At 50.7% G+C, this 18,320-nt stretch overlaps 1 protein-coding gene across 1 annotated transcript; it reads left to right on the top strand.

Moving 5' to 3' along the window:
- The first annotated feature begins 14,540 nt into the window (after positions 1-14,540).
- Positions 14,541-17,993, top strand: LOC122376981 (sulfated surface glycoprotein 185-like). Its single transcript, XM_043356945.1, has 3 exons — positions 14,541-14,694; positions 14,854-15,010; positions 17,465-17,993. The coding sequence occupies exons 1-3, from the start codon at positions 14,541-14,543 to the stop codon at positions 17,757-17,759; spliced, it is 606 nt and encodes a 201-aa protein (XP_043212880.1). The 3' UTR covers positions 17,760-17,993.
- The last annotated feature ends 327 nt before the right edge of the window (positions 17,994-18,320 follow it).

Genomic DNA, 18,320 nt, shown 5'->3' with positions numbered 1-18,320 from the left:
TCGGTCACATGACATATGTTTTATGGTCCATTTAGGCTATATATTTCGAATTTGATGTCGTTTGTGTCATTCGAGGTCTTTTTGAGTTGAATTTGCTCAGATCAGTTCACTTTCAGGTAAAAAGGTCAAATTTTGAAATTGAAATTGTACACGGAGACTGGGAATGTGAATAATTTTCAAAATTTTCAACATTTGTAGAATCCGAGATAGCAGATTGATAGCACAGTCTATTCTAAGTCCTCTCATGCAAAGAAAGAACATCTAGCTTAAAAACTAAGCTCAGGGAGCGATTGCCGTGGTTCAATGTTTTGAGTCGAAATCGGCCGAACATGACGTCACTCTGACGTCATTTCCGGCCCACCGATGGTAGCTACGAAGATCATATTTCGATACAATGTGTCAAATTGATGCACCCAAAGTTGCTGTGCGTTTAGTGTCGATACGTCATGCAATTTGGAAGTTATTTCAGACAATTGGGAGGGGGGTTACGAATGTCCCCCCCCCCGACCAGTGGGCCGCGAATTAAAACGTCGCAACGTCGCAACACCCTCTCTGGCGGAGGAGCATTCACAGAGATATGAAACTTGCAGGATGTAGTATCCATTACGAGTTTCTCAATTTGTATCACTCGGATTTTCCTTAAGGTCATATGAGGTCAGTTTTTTTTTCGTGACCTCACAATTACAAGGCGATGGGGAAAAATGAAAAGACCTCCAACTATCTTAACTACAAAGAATCGTGCTTTTGTGAAACGGGTTTAGGCTAACTTTTCGTTAGCCTAAACCCGATTTTCAATTTATTTTAATTTACCCTAACTTTTTGGATAGCATAAATCAAAACTAGTGTATTTTGATAGGAACAGCCCAGATCCGAGTTTATACTAACTTTGGAGCACGTTAGCCTAAACCAGATTTACCCTAACCCGGCCAATTAAACGATTCTGTTAGTTCATGTTTTATCCACCAGAGTTTGCTTCATACTCAAAGGCCTTCCTCGTCCAGTAAAAGATCTGGCAGCGATGTGCCACGTCGATTTGGAAGCACGACTGATCTACAATTTCGGCGCAGCTGTTAGCACGCCGGAATATCTTTGAGCGTTATTGTTGTTGCACGTGCAGTTTCAAGGATGGTGGTCGTTGTGTGTCTACAACAGGTAAGCTAAATATTGTTCTCCCTAATATATGATAGATCAGGTTGAGTAAACAGCCAGAAGAACTCCACCCACCCATATTGTTGTCACTTGTCTCCTTGTTTTGTTTTGTTTTTCCACCTACCTTCTTGCAAAAACTGCATGTAGCTAGCTTGTGCCTGCCATGACATGACTAGAGTCCATACCGGTATCCCTTTTTGCTTTATCTTGGCGGCTATATAGTTGTGTGAAGATGGCGGATACTAGGCTCATGTGTTGTTAATGGTTACATCACTTTTCATCTTGAAATGAAGGAGCAGGGCATTCTTACAATTGTAAAACTAACCATACTTTGTTGGAAGCTATTCTGTTAGGTTTTGCATCAGTTGGGTAAAGGACGAGGCTCAAATCCAAATATTGATCGACCAATGTGAATGAAAGGTTGGAGTGGGCAGGGCCGTGACCATGTAACGAAAAAATGGATGTGATTTTGTGCATTCTAGCTTTCAAATGAAAAAATAAGACATTAGCAAGTTGTAATTCACACAAGGCCTGTACTCACTCAGCGCACAATTAGCTGGCGGTCCTAATGAAGTAAGTTGTGACTCAAGGCCAACCGACGTTTGACGGCAATTGCTGATCGACAGAAACGTGCCAGAAAAAGTGAGTAATTGAGAGATGGTAAATAGTTATTATTTGTATTAATTTGTTTACAATATTGTTAATTATAGCAAAATTAATTATTATTCAATAGTTACTTTTTTGTATTTATTGTTTTAAAAATAAATTTCTAAACTTTTTTCATAGTGCTGATCCATTTATGGAATGGCCAGCTGATTGTCTGCCAAAGTGGACGCCCAGAACCTGCAAAAAACATCGTCATTTTCGGGTGAATGTGCGTACTTTCGTCAAGTATTACTCATTAACTATCATTCCTTTGGTAATGGAAGCTTTTTCTCTTCAGTGGGTGTACTCAATACTGCAGGTATTGTCCCGTTACACTGAATGCACCCCGTCATAGCGGGGACTGCATTTATGCCCATATATGGTTATAGGTACAAGATCCATTTATTGATCGATCAATGTTTTTATTTCTGCCTCATAGTTTCCCCAATTGGCATGCTTCTTGTAAAACACTGATTGGCAGTGCTGCTAGCAGGTGGCAAAGAAAAATGATGAAGCTAACAACACACAAAAAATACAACCAAAATAATGACTGTTTTTTATGCAAAGCATGCTAAAAGACAATCAGGAAATTGATTTTTTTATGGAGGCAATCTGGTGTCAGAATCAAACTATTGATTCCACAAACATTAGTTTGTGTTTTATTTTTGATAGTTTGGCTATTAACAAAATTGCATAGGCGTAGGAACAGGAGGGGCCAGGTGGGCAAGTGCCCACCTACTTTTTGAGGTGGGGGGCCGGGGGCTTCAGGGCCTCCTGTAAGGGATTTTCGCTGGAGGGGGGGGGGGGGGGCAGAGGCTCAAGGAGCCAAACCTAGGGTTCCCTCAAATCCTGTTTTCTCATCGGATTTAGGCCACTTATTTTTAGTCATAGCCCTGACACGATTATCTTTTCTTAACTAAGAAAAATAAAAATAGTAGCCTATCTTATCCATGCTTTGATATTTATTTGTAACCCTTTCACATTGCCCGACCAGGTGGTTACAAAAATGAAATACAAAGGAAATACGAACCTCCCAATTTTAATGCTATCTTGCTCAAAATTTTGCGCTGAACCTGAATCCCCTGTCAGCATTTGGGGCCTGGGGGTAGGTCTGGTCAGGTAAGCTCAGGTCAACCAGTGTCCAGTAGCTAGCCTAGGTGTCATGCCAGGTAGCCAAAGTAGGTGTCAATCACCACTGAAAGCCACTTCGTAACATGGGAAGCTTCGTAACATATTTTTTGGCACCAAAACCTCTCTTGAAAATGGATCCTAAATTCGACATCTGCAAAAAGGACACTAATACATGTTGAAACTTGAAAAGGTGAAGCAAGGTCATCTAAGCTCAGTAACCTTGACCACCTGGCCCTAATGCGACCCTGACACCTACCATAAGGCATGGTATTGCAATCATTCCACAAGTTTGCGCGTTTTTTTTAAAGACCCAAATAGTCTGAAAACGCGTCGATAATGTGCGCTAACACGCAGAATCGCGATTCTGCCATGCCATGGTCTCTAGAAACACGCCATAGGTCAAGGGTCATGGGGTTCGGGGTCATATAATTGTCATGATGTGTGTAATTTTGATTAGCTCGTGAATGCGAAAAGTTTCGCCGCGATCGGCCACCTTTTACGAGTTTTTTTTTTAACTGAGGGTCATGGGTGGGTCTATCCGACCTCCCAATAAGCGCGACGTTCAATTTCTCTCAAACACTCAGGGTATATTTTAACAAACTGACTGCGTCCCATTTGGGGACGCAGCCCCCTGCCTTTGGGACGTAGCCCTCGCGAAATTTGAACCACTGCGTCCCACACTGAAATGACAGGGTGTCAGCGGAAAAGTGCTAGCAAAAATAAGTAACATGCCTCGGTCTTTTACTGTGTAACAGATGTTGCTTTTCGATTGCTTTGTGCCCTGATTTACTATGTACCTAAGCACAAACATACCCTCTCCATTCCTTGTGCCTTGCTCTATCCTGAAGTCGTACACCTTGTTATATCCTCCCCTACTATACCCCTAGGGTATGTGCCCTGCCCAGTGTCCTGTCCTTACGTCTTGTACCTTGCCCTGCCCTTCCTTCAGGCCCTGTGCCCCGCCCTGTCCTGCCCTCAAATCCGATACCTTATGTACTCTGCCTTGAAGTTGTATGCGCTGTCTTCCCATCTTTACGCCCGTGCCCTGTCCTACCCTAGTTTGAGGCCCTGTGCCCTTCTCTGCCCTCAAGCCTCGTACACTTGTCCTGCCATCAGACCCCGTGCCCTGCCTTGCCCTCAGGTGCTGTGCCCTGTCCTGCCATCAGGTCTTGTGCCTTCCCATGCCCTCATGCCCCGGCCCAGCGTCCTTCCTCAAGCCTGATGCCTTGCCCTGCCTCAGGCCCCATGTGCATGCCCTGCCCTCAGACCCTGTCGTATTCTGCCATTAAGCCTTGTGCATTGTCTTGCCCTCAGACACCGCCCTCGCACTAAGCTGCTGTGCTCTGCCCTGTCATCAGGCCTTGTGCTGTCCCATGCCATCAGCCCTGTGTCCTACTCTGCCCTCAAGCCTTGCACACTGCATTTCCCTAAGGTCTCGTGTCCCACTGCTCTCAGGCGCTGTGCCCTGCCCTGCTATCAGGCCTTGTGGTGTCCCCCGTCCTCAGGTCCCGTGCCGTTTCCCGTCCTCATGCCCTTACCTGTCCTCACAACCTGTGCTTTGTTCTGCCCTCATGCCCTGAGCCTTGTCTTGCCCTCAGGCCCTATACCCTGTCTTGTCATACATTCAGACCTTGTGCCCTACCTGTGTCCTTATATCTTGCTCTGCCCTTAGGTACTGTTTCTTGCCCTGCTCTAAAATCCTGTGTGTGTGTGTTGCCCTGCCATCAGGTGTGGTGTTCATCAGGTGTTCTAAAGCCCTGAATCTTGCACTTCTTTCCAGCCCTGTGTAATGACAGCCTCAGACCCGCGCCTTGCCTTGCCCTCGGACCCTGCAACCTACCCAGTCCTCACGTGCCTAATGTGTCTTATCTTAGCCTCATGGCCAGTGCCTGCCCTGTCCTTAAGGCTCAGACTCTGTCCTGCCCTTCCCCGAGGTCCTGTTTAGAGATGTCAAGGTCGAGCCCGCAGGCCCGGCGCGGCCACCGGGCCTAATACCATTACCAAAACGGATTTGCAATGGTCTTTTGATGTTACAAAATATGTGATAGAATGACTAATAGTAGATTGGCAATTCATAGGCGGCGTCAGAGCACCGAAGTTGGGAGGTGAAATCGACTTCCTTTTCTGCTTTCCTGGAACCGCCTATGATCCATCTCTTGTGATCACTTGTGAGCCTCTAATACCCGAAAATAATGTTGATCCACCCACGGAATGAATACCTACAGTTATAGTGCACCAGCATAGTGATCTTCACCCAAATGACTCACTTCGTGAATAGGACCTCCCAATGGACCTTCCGATGCCCTGGAACCGCCCCTGATCAGGGTATCAACTTGAAAATTTCAAATGATGTGCCTAGTTTAGTTCTAAGAAAAGTCACAAAATTTCAGCATCCTATCTTTAGCCGTTTCGAAGATATTCTCGAAAACCCTGAGGGATGGACACTGGCGGATCCAGAGGGGGGCCACCGGGGCCATGGCCCCCCCCCAAAAGCCTGAAAGGGGGGGCCAACATATCTTTTGGCCCCCCCCAAAACGCTTGAAGAAAAATTAATGTGAGATGGTTGCGTAGTAGATACCTACTAGAATCAGCAGCGTGATTCAATAGCGTAGAGAAAGTCAGGGGTGCGGGAACTACTTTCAGACTGGGGGGGGGGCACACCATAATAGAGGTCAACCTAGGGTCCCCCCAAATCTAGTTTCTCACCGGTTTTAGGCCACTTATTTTTCATCTCTTGGCTTTTTCAACAAAAAAAAAGAAAACATTTGCAAAAAGGGCGGTATTCCGTCTGAAAGTTGTGGTGGCACCGCCCCCCACTGGTGGATTCAGGGAGGGGGCCACCGGGGCCATGGCCCCCCAAAAGCCTGAAAGGGGGGCCAACATATCTTTTGGCCCCCCTCCCAAAACGCTTGAAGAAAAATTAATGTGAGAAGGTTGCGTAGTAGATACCTAAAAGTTAGAATCACCGGCGTGATTCAATAGCGTAGAGAAACTCAGGGGTGCGGGAACTACTTTCAGACTGGGGGGGGGGGGGGCACACCATAACAGAGATCAACCTAGGGTCCCCCCGAATCTAGTTTTCTCACCGGTTTTGGGCCACTTATTTTTCATCCCTTGGCTTTTTTCAACAAAAAAAGAAAACATTTGCAAAAAATGGGGTATTCCGTCTGAAAGTTGTGGGGGCACCGCCCCCACGGCCCCATAGTTGGGGGGTCGGCAAGCTGTCCCCACTGCCCCGGTTCCCGTGCCTATGGAGAAACCACCGGGTTTACTAGCTTCCTTCATAAAGTGTCGTCATGTCTTGTCGTCACCCGAGAAGGTCTTATTGCATACATATCGATTGAACTGTCAAGTTAACAAACTTGCTCTGGCAGCCTGACCTGACATGAGGACCCGGCAATTTTTCATTCACGGAATATGCGCAATAATTTTTTTAGGAACACTCACTGAGTTGGCGTTGAAAAGCTTGTTTTGTTTGGTAATTGTACAAGAAGCATATCAGGGACCTTTTTGTCCCTTCCCGTGAAACGGTAAAAGACTTATTTCGGTCAGAACTCAGGCCATTCTCTAAGGGGTCAGTCGGGTCACTTATTTCTTAAAAGGGTCCTTACGGCATCCAAGGACCAATTCCGGCTTTTGAGTGCACCACATCAGCATTTGATGCTGCGACAGATGGTGAAATATGAATATATGTTACAGGCCGTATGAAAATTGTCCGTTTGCAAACGGCCTGGCCCAGTCAGGGCATATGAAACAGCCTGAAAGCACCGGCCGTTTGCAAACCATGACCTGAAATATCAGACCGTTTGAAAACGGCCTAGTTAGTTTCGGCCTAGCGGATCCAGGGGGGCCACGGGGTCATGCCCCCAAGCCTGAAAGGGGGCAACATGTATTTTGGCCCCCAAAAACACTTAAGAAATATGAATGTGAGAAAGTAGCGTAGTAGGTAGAAACTACCGTATCATTAAAAATATGTGAGCTTGAGTGTTGGTCTCGTCTTCACCCAAGAAGTTCTTATTGCATACTTTACCTCTCGATCGACGCGTGAAGTTATCGTGTAAGTTATCATTAATCCGATCGCGACGAAACTTTAGCACCCTAATGTTGACAAAGTCTGAAAATTTCATGACCCTGACCCAAGTGACCTTTGACCTGTGGCCTTTTTCTCGAGACTATGTTTGGCCATGTTTGAGGCCATGTTTGGCCGGAATCGCGATTCCGCGTATGTCGGCTCACATTATCCGCTCGTTTACAGTCTTTTCGTGGTTTAAAACGCTCAAACATGTGAAATGATGTTGGTCCCAACCATTGTGGTAGGTGTCAATGTCACCTTAGGGTCAAGTCAGGTCATTGACCTTTGATGACCTCGGTGCACTTAATTCCGAGTTTAACATGTTTCTAGGATAGTTTCGTTTAGCTGATTTTGAATTTCGCATTTAGCAACCATTTGAACATTTACGAAGTAGTTTTGATGCCTTCGTATCATGTTACGTAGCTGCCAGCGGTAGTCGGACACCTGCTACACGGACGCCCATAAGTACTGGTTGACCTGGTTGACCTGACCTGGCCTGCCCCGACATGGCCTAAAGGCATGAAGACATCAGCTATGATCCAAACTAACATGAAATTCGTGATCAGCACAAAAAAAATCTATTACAGCCTTACTTTAGGAGGTTCTGACAGGCCCTGATTTTCCCGTCTTTTGGGTCTGTGACCTGACCTGGGCGGTGTTTCACGGCACGCTGCCAGCGCTGTTGGCACTTTTGGTTTCCATGGAGACATCAACTAGCCTATACCTACAACACTACCGAAGGTTGACCTTAGCTCGCGGAATGCGCTGGCAGCGGCTGGCAGCGCGACCGTGAAACACCGCCCTGGAAGGTCAACCAATGACCAAGGACCTTAAAATCGGGTATCATCGGCTTCCTCTCGTCACTCACAGGCAACACACTCGTTTTTTCCGCGAGCTCTAGCTTGATCAGGGGCCGAACGGCAGAGAGGTTCAACCGACACCTCCCAGCCCGCGAAGGCTGCGCCAAGCACCGACCCGGAGCGGTGGTCGACAAAAGCAATTTGAAGTGTTTTCAAAGTAATATTAAGGCACGGGTTGAGTGGGCTACCATTTCTCTCTCTATTTTTTTTTTTTTTAGTTTAAAAAAGTTATCGTTTCAGGGCTGTGACGAAAAATAAGTGGCCTAAATCCGATGAGAAAACAGGATTTGGGGGTACCCTAGGTTTGGTTCCTTGCACGAGTTGGCCCCCCCCAAAACGCAAGTCTGGATCCGCCAGTGGGGATGGATGAAAACAACAACTCCCCTGCCACTAAAAGTGTTAACTGCCTGCCCCCCCCCCGCCCCAGTGACGCGATTTTAGCTCCACTGGGGGCCAGCGGCATCACTTGCAGGGGCCACGGCCCCCAAGTTAACATGCTAGAGGGGGCCCTGGGGGCCAACCATATGTTTTGCCGCCCCCCCCATACACTTTCTACTCGGGACCCTCTCGTCTCGAGTTGAGAGGACGTTGTAACCTTCCAGAATAAACAAACTCAGTAAAAATAAGTTCCACGTATCTCCACGCACGGACTCCAAGGGACCCTTGTTGATCCAAGGAGGCCCTGTATCCATACTCGTCAGCGGAGGCCCCTGAGACTGATGGCCTGAGAGGCGCTAGTGAATCTGAGGAGGCCGGAGGCCCCAATATCCAAACTGGTCTGGGAAGGCCCCTGACACTGGCGGTCTGAGAGGCCCGTCTATCCACACTAGTCAGAGGATGTCCCTGAGACTGGTGGTCTGGGAGGCCTCTCAATTTACATTAGTTAGAATAGGCCCCTGACACTGGCGGTCTGGGAGGCCCTTTACCCTCACTAGTCAGAGAAGGTCCCTCTATCCTCAATAGTCAGAAGAGGCCTCTGAGACTGATGGTCAGAGAGGTCCTAGTGAATCTGGGGAGGCCCCTCTCCACATTGTTCTAGGGAGGCCCCCGAGACTGATGGTCTGAGGGGCCCTTTTATTTATACTGACCACAGGAGCCCCCTAAGATTTTTGGTCTCAGAGGCTCTCCTGTTTATACTCACCAGAGGAGGCCCCTGGGATTGATAGTCTAACAGGCCCTTCTATTTATACTAGCCAGAGGAGGCACCTGAGACTGGTGGTTGGAGAGGTCCTACTATTCGTAATAGGTAGAGGAGGCCCCTGAAATTCAGGGTATCAGAGCCCTTCCTATGCATACTAGCCAAGAGAAGACCCTGAAATTAATAATCTGAGAGGCTGATCTATTCATACAAGCCAGAGAAAGCCCCTGGGATTAACCCTCGCCCGCACATGCCATTTTCCCATCCTAGAACGCACATGGGGGGGGGGGGTTGCCACCCCCCCGCGCCATTTCGTTCCTGTTGGAGATAGAGCTTTGCGGTAAAGACTAAAAAGATTCTTTGGGAAAAGACGAATCCAATGATGCCCAGTTTTACCTTCTCAGGTCAGGCATTGACCTTCCAGGTCAGGTCAAACTAAAAAATGTTACTGTTTTGGGTCACCGTTGGATATCGAGTGCGCTGCTCATCATATACCGATGACGATGCCGTATTGTGGTGCCAAGCCAGCTAGAACCTCTATGTCACACTATCCGACCAGGTTTTTGCTGGTGAGGTCATCTCAGGTCAAGTTAGGTTAAGGTCAATGATATGTGTTTGCATGTCTGTGTGTGTCTGTGTGTATACTGATGTGTGCACCGATTGTTTATGTGTCCATATTACATGAGATCATGAAATGAGAAACTTTTACTAAAAATACAGTCAAAGAAACTTCACAAAAAGTAAATTCCGCTTGCCTAAAACGCAATGTTTCCAGATGACCTAGGTTGACCTTGACCCTAACCTTGACATCTGTATATCGTCGAACAACATGTTCACTGATAGGGGGAGGTAAGACTGGGAAAAAAGGCCGAAATCAATGTGTCAAAAGCTCACAAGACCCATGGCCAACGCAAGATATTGGGTATTTGTCATTTGGGTCATGGCATGACCTGATGAACAAGGTCATATCTCCGAAACCCAAAATCACAGAGACTTGACATTTTCAGTGGACATCGAGAAAGGATAGAGGAGCAGCTATACGAAAAATCAGGCATTTAGCTCTAAAAATGTTGAGTGCAGAGCAGAAAAAAACTACCTGGGGTGGCAACCACCCCCCCCCCCCCCATGTGCGGACGAGGGTTAATGATCTGAGAGGCCCTTCTATCTGTACTTGCCAAAGGAGGCCCCTGAGACTGATGGTGGCCAGAAGAGGCCTTCGAGACTGATGGTCTGAGAGGACCTTCTATTCAAACTATGCAGAGGAGGTCCCTGAGAATAAAAGTCCTAAGAGCCCTGCGGCGGCACTGGCCGTTAAAAAAAAAATCTGGCCATATTTCGGCTCGGCAGGGCCCCACAGAGCTCGTGAGAGCACCTCGAGGGCTGCTAACTAGACACGCTTATCTCCATAAGGGTGCCACACCAGCTTCTGAAGGCTTCTTGTAGGCACCTAAGGGCCCCTTCCGGCCTCTAACGGCTCCACCCGCCTGTAATGGCTCCACACCAGTGTTTATGAGCGCCACACACCGGCGCCTTTGAAGGTCATACCTTCCAGTGTCTCTTAAAGGAAATAGTTCACTTTTCACATGTTTTTTTTTTTTACTGGAATAGCAGTTGCGTACTTTGTAGCTTGAGCTGAGACTAGCACAAAGATGATTGGCTCTTTGTGGCTTTTACGGCTCAACAATCACCCTAGACGAAGATAATCCATTTCTCATTCCAAAAAGAGTGCCTTTCAGAGGAATGCGCGCTTTGCAGAGGAATGCAGTCACCTCATCGTCAGCCAATCAGCATGGGTAGGTTTGAACTACACAATATGATTGGTCAACGCGTTGTAAGGTTCCGCGATAAACATAATTTTATATAGAATATAGTTCTTCCTAGATTAAAATATGGAAAATAATCCTTCATACAAAAAGGTTTTATTTTATTTTCTGATAATTATGATCATGAAAATCATTAATCTGTAGTAAAATACAAATTTCAGGAAAATGAACAATTTCCTTCAAGGCCCTATATCGGTGGCTCTGAGGGACCACACCGGCGCCTCTGGGGCCCACACACGTGTGCATCTCAACTCTCAAGGCTCTATAGGTGCATCTGAAGGACCCACACCGACACCTCTGAAGGCCCCACACCAGTATCTCTGAGCTCTAAATGTCCCACACCGGTGACGAGGAGTTAGGACACACCGGCGCCAGAGAACACTAACGGCTCCACAAGGCCACTGAAGGCACCACACAAGCTCTCACTGAGCTCTAATATCCCATACCGGCCTCTGAGGGATACCGGCCTCTGAGGGTCTGAGAGGCCCGTCTATCCACAGTCCACACTAGTCAGAGGAGGTATAGTATCTGAGACTTCGGACTATTATTCTCAGGGGCCTCCCATGCCTATTTTGAATAGAAGGGCCTCTCAGACCATCAGTCTCAAAGGCCATTTCTGGCCACCGTCAGTCTCAGGGGCCTCCTTTGGCAACTATTGATAGAAGGGCGTCTTAGATCATCAATCCCAGGGGCTTTCTCTGGCTGGTATGAATAGAAGGGCCTCGCAGATTATTAATTTCAGGGTCGTCTCTTGGTTAGTATGAAAAGGAGGGGCTCTCAGTTCTCTCAGTTAAGTTCATGGGCCTCCTCTGCCTTTTATGAATAGTAGGTCCTCTCAAACCACCAGTCTCAATTGCCTCCTCTGGCCAGTGTGAATAGAAGGGTCTCTCAGACCATCAGTCTCATTGGCCTTCTTCCGGCCAGTATAAATATAAGGGCCTGTTAGACCATCAATCCCAGGGGCGCCTTAGGTTAGTATAAATAGAAGAGTCTCTCAGACCATTTATCTCAGGGGGCTCCTGTGCAGCTGTGGCTAGTATAAATAAAAGGGTCTCTCTGACCATCAGTCTCAGAGGCCTCTTCTGACTATTGAGGATAGAGGGGCCTCTTCTGACTAGTGAGGGTAGGGGGATCCCAGACCACCAATGTCAGGGGCCAATTCTGACTAGTGTGGATGGAGGGGCCTCCCAGACCACCAGTCTCAGGGACCTCCTCTGACTAGTGTGGATAGACGCCAGACGGGCCTCTCAGACCGCCAGTGTCAGGGGCCTCCCCAGACTAGTGTCGATATTGGGGCCTCCTCAGATCCACTAGCGCCTCTCAGGGCATCAGTTCCAGGGGCCTCCGCTGACGAGTATGGATAGAGGGCCTCCTTGGATCAACAAGGGTCCCTTGGACTCTGTGCGTGGGGATTCGTGGAACTTATTTTTACCGAGTTTGTTTATTCTGGAAGGTGACCACGTCCTAGACGAGAGGGCCTCGAGTAAAAAGTGGGTGTGGGGGGGGGGGGCGGAAAAACACATGGTTGGCCCCCAGGGCTTCCTCTGAGATGCTAGGGGGGGGGGCGTGGCCCCCGCAGTGATGCCGCTGGCCCCCCAGTGAAGCTGAAAAGAATAATAGGTCCTCTCGGCATCACTTATCATTCTGCTAGGGACTTCATGGTGGTGCGCCGCCCCGCATGAAAACTGCGCGGCTTGAATCAGGCATCAGCACACGTTCAGAAACTGAGCCCACCTGTGCAGCCTGGTTGAGTGGCTCTAACCAATCGCTAGCCAGGATGTTGCGCCGGTAATACTTATCACTGATAGTGGTTTTCTGTGGCGTCATGAACAGCTTGAATATTACACAGCAGCTGAACATGCTTCAGGTCTAGATTTTGGCCGGATGTTTGACGCCGGGCGACGCCGTTCGAGCTGGTGGCAGCCCATACATGGTCAATTTGACGGCTCAACGGATATCGCAGCTCGAACGGCTTCACATCCGACCAGGCCACCTCATTCATCTCTTCCTTCGACCAGTGGACACGCCCTGGCCTAAGTCCAAAGGTGGTGGACTGGTTGTTTTGCCGTCAATTTCATTGTCTTTTTCAGTTTGAAGGGCAGCAAAACCAAGCTAAAGGGCGGGTAATGGTGAATCATGATGTGGGACCTCTTACTATCTGCCTTGGTAAGAATTTGAGTCTGTTTGCGTTTCCCTGTCGAGTGTCGCTATCTTGACAACTCTTCTCACCACTTGGCAAAGGGCGCCTTTTGCGATCGAGGCCGGACTGAGTCTGCCACCAAGTCCCAGTCTGTTACGCCTCAGGCAGATGTGCTACTGGCTGCTGCTGATGTCCAGCTGCTGACAGACCAGCTCCTGGCTCATGCCACCATGCCACCAACACTTAGCCTTACTACGAAACTAGAGACTGTACTCCCTTCTCTCCACTTCCTTGAACGAGAACTATCAAATGAAACCGTTGGCGACTCGACTCTTACTCAGAGCAAGAGTCATTTCGCAAGGTCAGGTCACTGCTGAGTTGAGAGCAGATACCAGAGATATGTCTCATGGAGCTGAGCTGGCGGCCGCCGCGCCGGTGCACGCGTACTTGCGCTCGTGACATCCGTGCTGGGGGCACTCGTATGTGAACCGTGGTGGCGTTGCCTCTGTGACCCGGGGGCTACCTGGCCGGCTCGAATATGCGGCGATGGCGGGCAGGGCGCCCGAGTTCGATGCGGTCGTTGAGTGCTTCGGTGCTTATACGCGGCGGTTAAATCAGCACTTTGTGGCGCAAGATATCGGGAGTGATCAAGAAGCAAAGAAGCGGGCCGTGCTGCTTTGTGCGATCGGCGCAAAAACGTTCGGTCTGCTGGAAGATCTTATCGCTCCAGCCACTGTAAGTGAGAAAACATACGATCAGCTGGTCAGCGTTTTGCAAAGTCCGCATCCGGATAAATCTGAGCCGGATAAATCTGAAATAGTGGCCAGATTCCGGTTTCATTCGTGCTTCAGGAATGACGGTGAGACAGTTGCTAATTTTCTAGCGCGGCTTCGTAAGCTGGCTAAAGACTGTTCGTTCGCACCTAATGTCCTTAATGAAATGCTGCGTGACCGTTTGGTCTGTGGCATACGGAACGAGTTGCTGCAACCTTGCTTCTCGGTGAGCCGGGGCTGACGCTCCAGTCGGCGGAGCAGCTGGCCCAGGCACACGAGTCGGCGGCAGCGAGTGCGGCTGAGCTCAGCGGCGGTGCTGAGCAGCGAGCAGATGGAGCCTTCGTTCATCGGCTGACTGGTGCCCGGGGTCTGCTGCGGCTGCGTAGCAGTTCTAGGGGTGCCGGTGCTGCCCGCGCTCCTGCCGGCTACAGGGACGGCGGTGGCGGCGCAGCGGACCCCAGAGCTGGTGGTCGGCTGCGCTCTCAGCATGACAGGACGACGCCCGGGCCAGCACGGCGGCGAGCTGTTTCAGGTGCCTGAGGTATCATCAGCCGGACACGTGCCCGTTCATCGATAAGGTGTGCTACAGCTGTGGCCTCGGGGGTCACGTCCGAGCTGCCTGCAGGAAGAACCAGCAGCACCTCCGCCATGTCTCGGCTGATGGCGACGCGTTACAAGGGTCGGACGCGCAGGAGGGTAGCAGAGAGGACGGCACTACGCAACCGAGGAGTTCTAGTCCCGGGACCGGTGAGGAGGTGTACAGCATTTTCACCGTCCGGACCGGCCTCGGTGTCAGGCGACCGCCGCTGATGGTGCCGGTAGCGCTCGACGGTCAGAAGGTCGAGATGGAGCTGGACACCGGGGCGACTCTGTCGGTCTGCTGTGACGCCGGGTTTCGGCAGCTCTGGCCCTGTGGAGGGCCGAAGCTGGAACCGTGTCCGGTGAAGCTGAAGACCTACAGCGGTGAGCAGCTGCCAGTCATGGGGCAGGCTGCAGTGAACGTTCAGTACGGCGGACAGGCTCAGCGACTACCTCTCATCGTAGTCGAAGGTGGCGGGCCCTGGCTGTTCGGCAGGAACTGGCTGGGACACATCAGGCTCGACTGGCCCTCCATCTGTTGAGTGACTGCGGAGACCCGTGTGCAGCCCATCCTGGACGAGTTCGCTGACGTCTTCAAGGAGGAGCTGGGCTGCTATCGAGGCGGGGAAGTCGGCATCGACGTAGACCCGGACGTCCAGCCTCGTTTCTTCAAGCCTCGCACCGTACCGCTGGCCTTCAGGGAAGCTGCGGACGCCGAGCTGGAAGACCAGATCCGTGGCGGACTCTGGGAACAGGTACGGCACAGCAAATGGGTGGCTCCCTTGGTGGTTGTCCCCAAGGCTGGGGGTCAGTCAATACGGGTGTGTGGGGACTACCGCTTGACCGTCAACAGGGCTGCTAAGGCAGAGCAGTATCCCTTGCCGCGTGTGGAGGAACTGTACTCAAAACTGTCGGGATGTACCATATTTTCAAAGATCGACTTGAAAAACGCGTATAATCAGCTTCCGCTAGATGAAAAGGCCCGCGAGTATCTCACGGTAGACACCCCAAGGGGTCTTCTTCGACCCCTTCGGTTGACCTTCGCCTATTCGAGTGCAGTGTCGCTGTTCCAACTTCCAGCGGACGCTGGAAACTGTCCTGGCTGGTATCTCTGGCGTTCGGTTCTTCTTGGACGACATTGTAGTCGCGGGTGTCGATGCCGCTGTGCATGACGAGGCCCTCCGGCAGGTTCTTAGACGGCTGGAGGAAGCGGGTTTTAGGGTCAACAAGGCCAAGTGTAGCTTCGGCGTCAGCAGCGTGACCTATCTGGGGCTTAAGATAAGCAGCCGTGGTGTGGAGACCACCGACGAAAAAACGGCCACGATTGTCCGTGCCCCGGAACCGCGGGATGCTAAGGAACTGCGTAAGTGGCTAGTAATCAACTACTATGGGAAATTCCTTGAGAACCTGGCGAGTGTCTTGGCTCCGCTCTATCGTCTTCTAAAGGCAGATCAGCCCTGGCAGTGGGCTGAGGCAGAGAAGTCTGCTTTTCGGAAAGCCAAAGAGATGCTAGTTAGCCCTCCTGTACTAGCCCATTTTGATCCCGCCCTTCCGGTGGTTCTCGCCTGTGACGCGGGACCGGTCGGCATTGGCTGTGTGTTGAGTCAGCGGACGTCACAGGGCGAGCGACCTGTGGCCTACCATTCGCGCACGTTGAATGACACCGAAACTAGATACTCACAGACTGATAAAGAGGCATTATCTGTAGTGACCGGCGTTAAGAAATTTCACTATTACCTAGCGGGGCGAACTTTCACTATACAGTCAGATCATAAGCCTCTCATAGGCCTCATAGGAGAGCAGAAACCTTTGCCCGTGATGGCGTCACCTAGGATGGTCCGCTGGGCTCTGATGCTTGGGGCCTACTGAGTACCGGCAAGGATCTAAGCAAGGCCACTGTGACGCGCTTAGCAGGCTGCCTTCGTGCGAGGAGGCTTGTTCGAGCGTTCCAATTCCGGCTGAGACTGTCCATTTACTTGAGTTCATCGACTCATCCCCATTCCCCAGTGAATGTGTCCCAGATACAGCGGTAGACCGCTCTGGATCCCGTGTTGTCAGCGGTACATCGATATGTCAGAGATGGCTGGCCGGATGTCAAATCCCTCAGCCCTGATTTTCAGCCGTACAGGTCCCGTATAGGTGAATTGAGTGTGCAGGATGGCTGTGTTTTGTGGGGGTCACGAGTGGTGGTCCCGCCGCAGGGACGGGGGTGCCATGTTAAAGTTATTACATGAAGGTCATGCTGGCGAGTGTAGAACCAAAATGTTGGCTAAAATGTATGTTTGGTGGCCAAAAATCGATGACGACATTCGTGATATCGTGAAGTGTTGTGTGAAGTGTCAGGAACTGAAGGGCAGGGCCCCTGACGCTCCACTGCATCCTTGGCAGTGGCCGACTCGACCTGGCAGCGAGTCCATGTAGACTATTGCTCGGCTAACGGATAGATGTTTCTGGTGATAGTCGACGCCCACTCCAAATGGATGGACGTCTACCCAACTCGTTCCTCCGACTCACTGATCACGATCGAAAAATTACGAGCGTCGTTTGCGTGCTGGGGAGTGCCAACAGTGCTAGTGACAGACTACGCCCAGTGTTTTGTATCACAGCAATTCAAAACGTTTTGCAGTGTAAATGGGATCAGGCACTTAACGACACCCAGCCTATCACCCAAATCAAACGGCTTAGCCGAAAGAAGCGTGCAAAGCTTCAAAAACGGGCTGTACAAACAGATCTCGGGGTCCATTGAGACCAAGGTATCTCGATTTCTGTTTAGGTACCGCACAACACCGCATACTACGACCTCATGTACGCCCGCCGAATTATTTCTGGGTCGTGTGCCACGCACTCATTTAGATGGTGTGCTACCAGATAGGCAGGAGCGTATACGGAGACAGCAGGAGGCTCAAAAGGCGTACCGTGATCGAAATGCCCGTGAATGATGTCTGAACCCGGGTGACCCTGTGTATGTGCCTGCTGTCGATAGATTGCAGGGATTGGAGCGTTGTCGGTGGGCGCCCGGTCGTGTAGTGTTCGTAGAGGGAGTTAAGGTCACTGTGGAGCTAAATGACGGAAGGGTGATTGTGCGGCACGCCGACCAGGTTCGTGAGCGATATTCAGCTGTTCCGCATGTCGCTAACGATCCTCTCCGTTCCAGAGTGACACCGATACCTGCTCCTGATCCGGTCACGGAGAGCGCCGCTGCATCTGCACGGCACGCTCCCGTTCCCGGACAACTGGCCTCCACTCCCGACCGGCTGCCGGCTCCTGATCGAACGCCTGCTCCTGGCCGGCCGCCTGTCCCGGCGCCGCCAGGGCTGACCGGAGCGGTGCCCGCGCCGGGTGTGACCACCGTCCCGCCGTCCGCACCCTCTCCCAGCGCGCCGCGGTACCGGCTGAGAGACCGGTCCACCCTGCGGCCCCCAGACCGATACGTGGCGAGCTATGAGTAGGCGTTTTGTTTCAGTTGTTACTTGTTCTGTGAGGTGCGTATTTATTTGCTTGTCCATGCTGTGCAAGTATTCGGGGTGGAGGAGTGTCATGGAGCTGAGCTGGCGGCCGCCGCGCCGGTGCACGCGTACTTGCGCTCGTGACATGCGCTCATGACACTCGTATGTGAACCGTGGTGGCGTTGCCTCTGTGACCCGGGGGCTACCTGGCCGGCTCGAATACAGTTTGGACCGAGACTCCGTCTGTGATAATATGCATTCATCCAATTTTCCAGCTTCCACATTAACAAGAAACTCTGCGAGCAGATATGGCGAAAAAATAGATGTCCGGATAATTTCGTTACACCCTGTATGTTCTAGTGCAAACTAATGCTATGATGCTAGGGGAGTGGCTGCAGGCTGGCGTAGCGCGTGCGGCCTTACGGTGGTTGGGTGAACGTGCCACCTTCTGCTGTGGGGTGGGTGGGGTGGGGGAGGTCCTCCTTGACCCCGTGCCGGCCCCGCCACCTGTGCTGCGCCATCTTTGGGCTGGCGACGGTGTGGAAGCGCGTACCTTCCGTCAGT

This window comes from Amphibalanus amphitrite, unplaced genomic scaffold (genome assembly GCF_019059575.1).
Source record: "Amphibalanus amphitrite isolate SeventyFive unplaced genomic scaffold, NRLGWU_Aamphi_draft 002435F_arrow, whole genome shotgun sequence".
Classification (NCBI taxonomy): Eukaryota; Metazoa; Arthropoda; class Thecostraca; order Balanomorpha; family Balanidae; genus Amphibalanus; species Amphibalanus amphitrite.
This window is presented reverse-complemented; position numbering and strand designations above follow the sequence as displayed.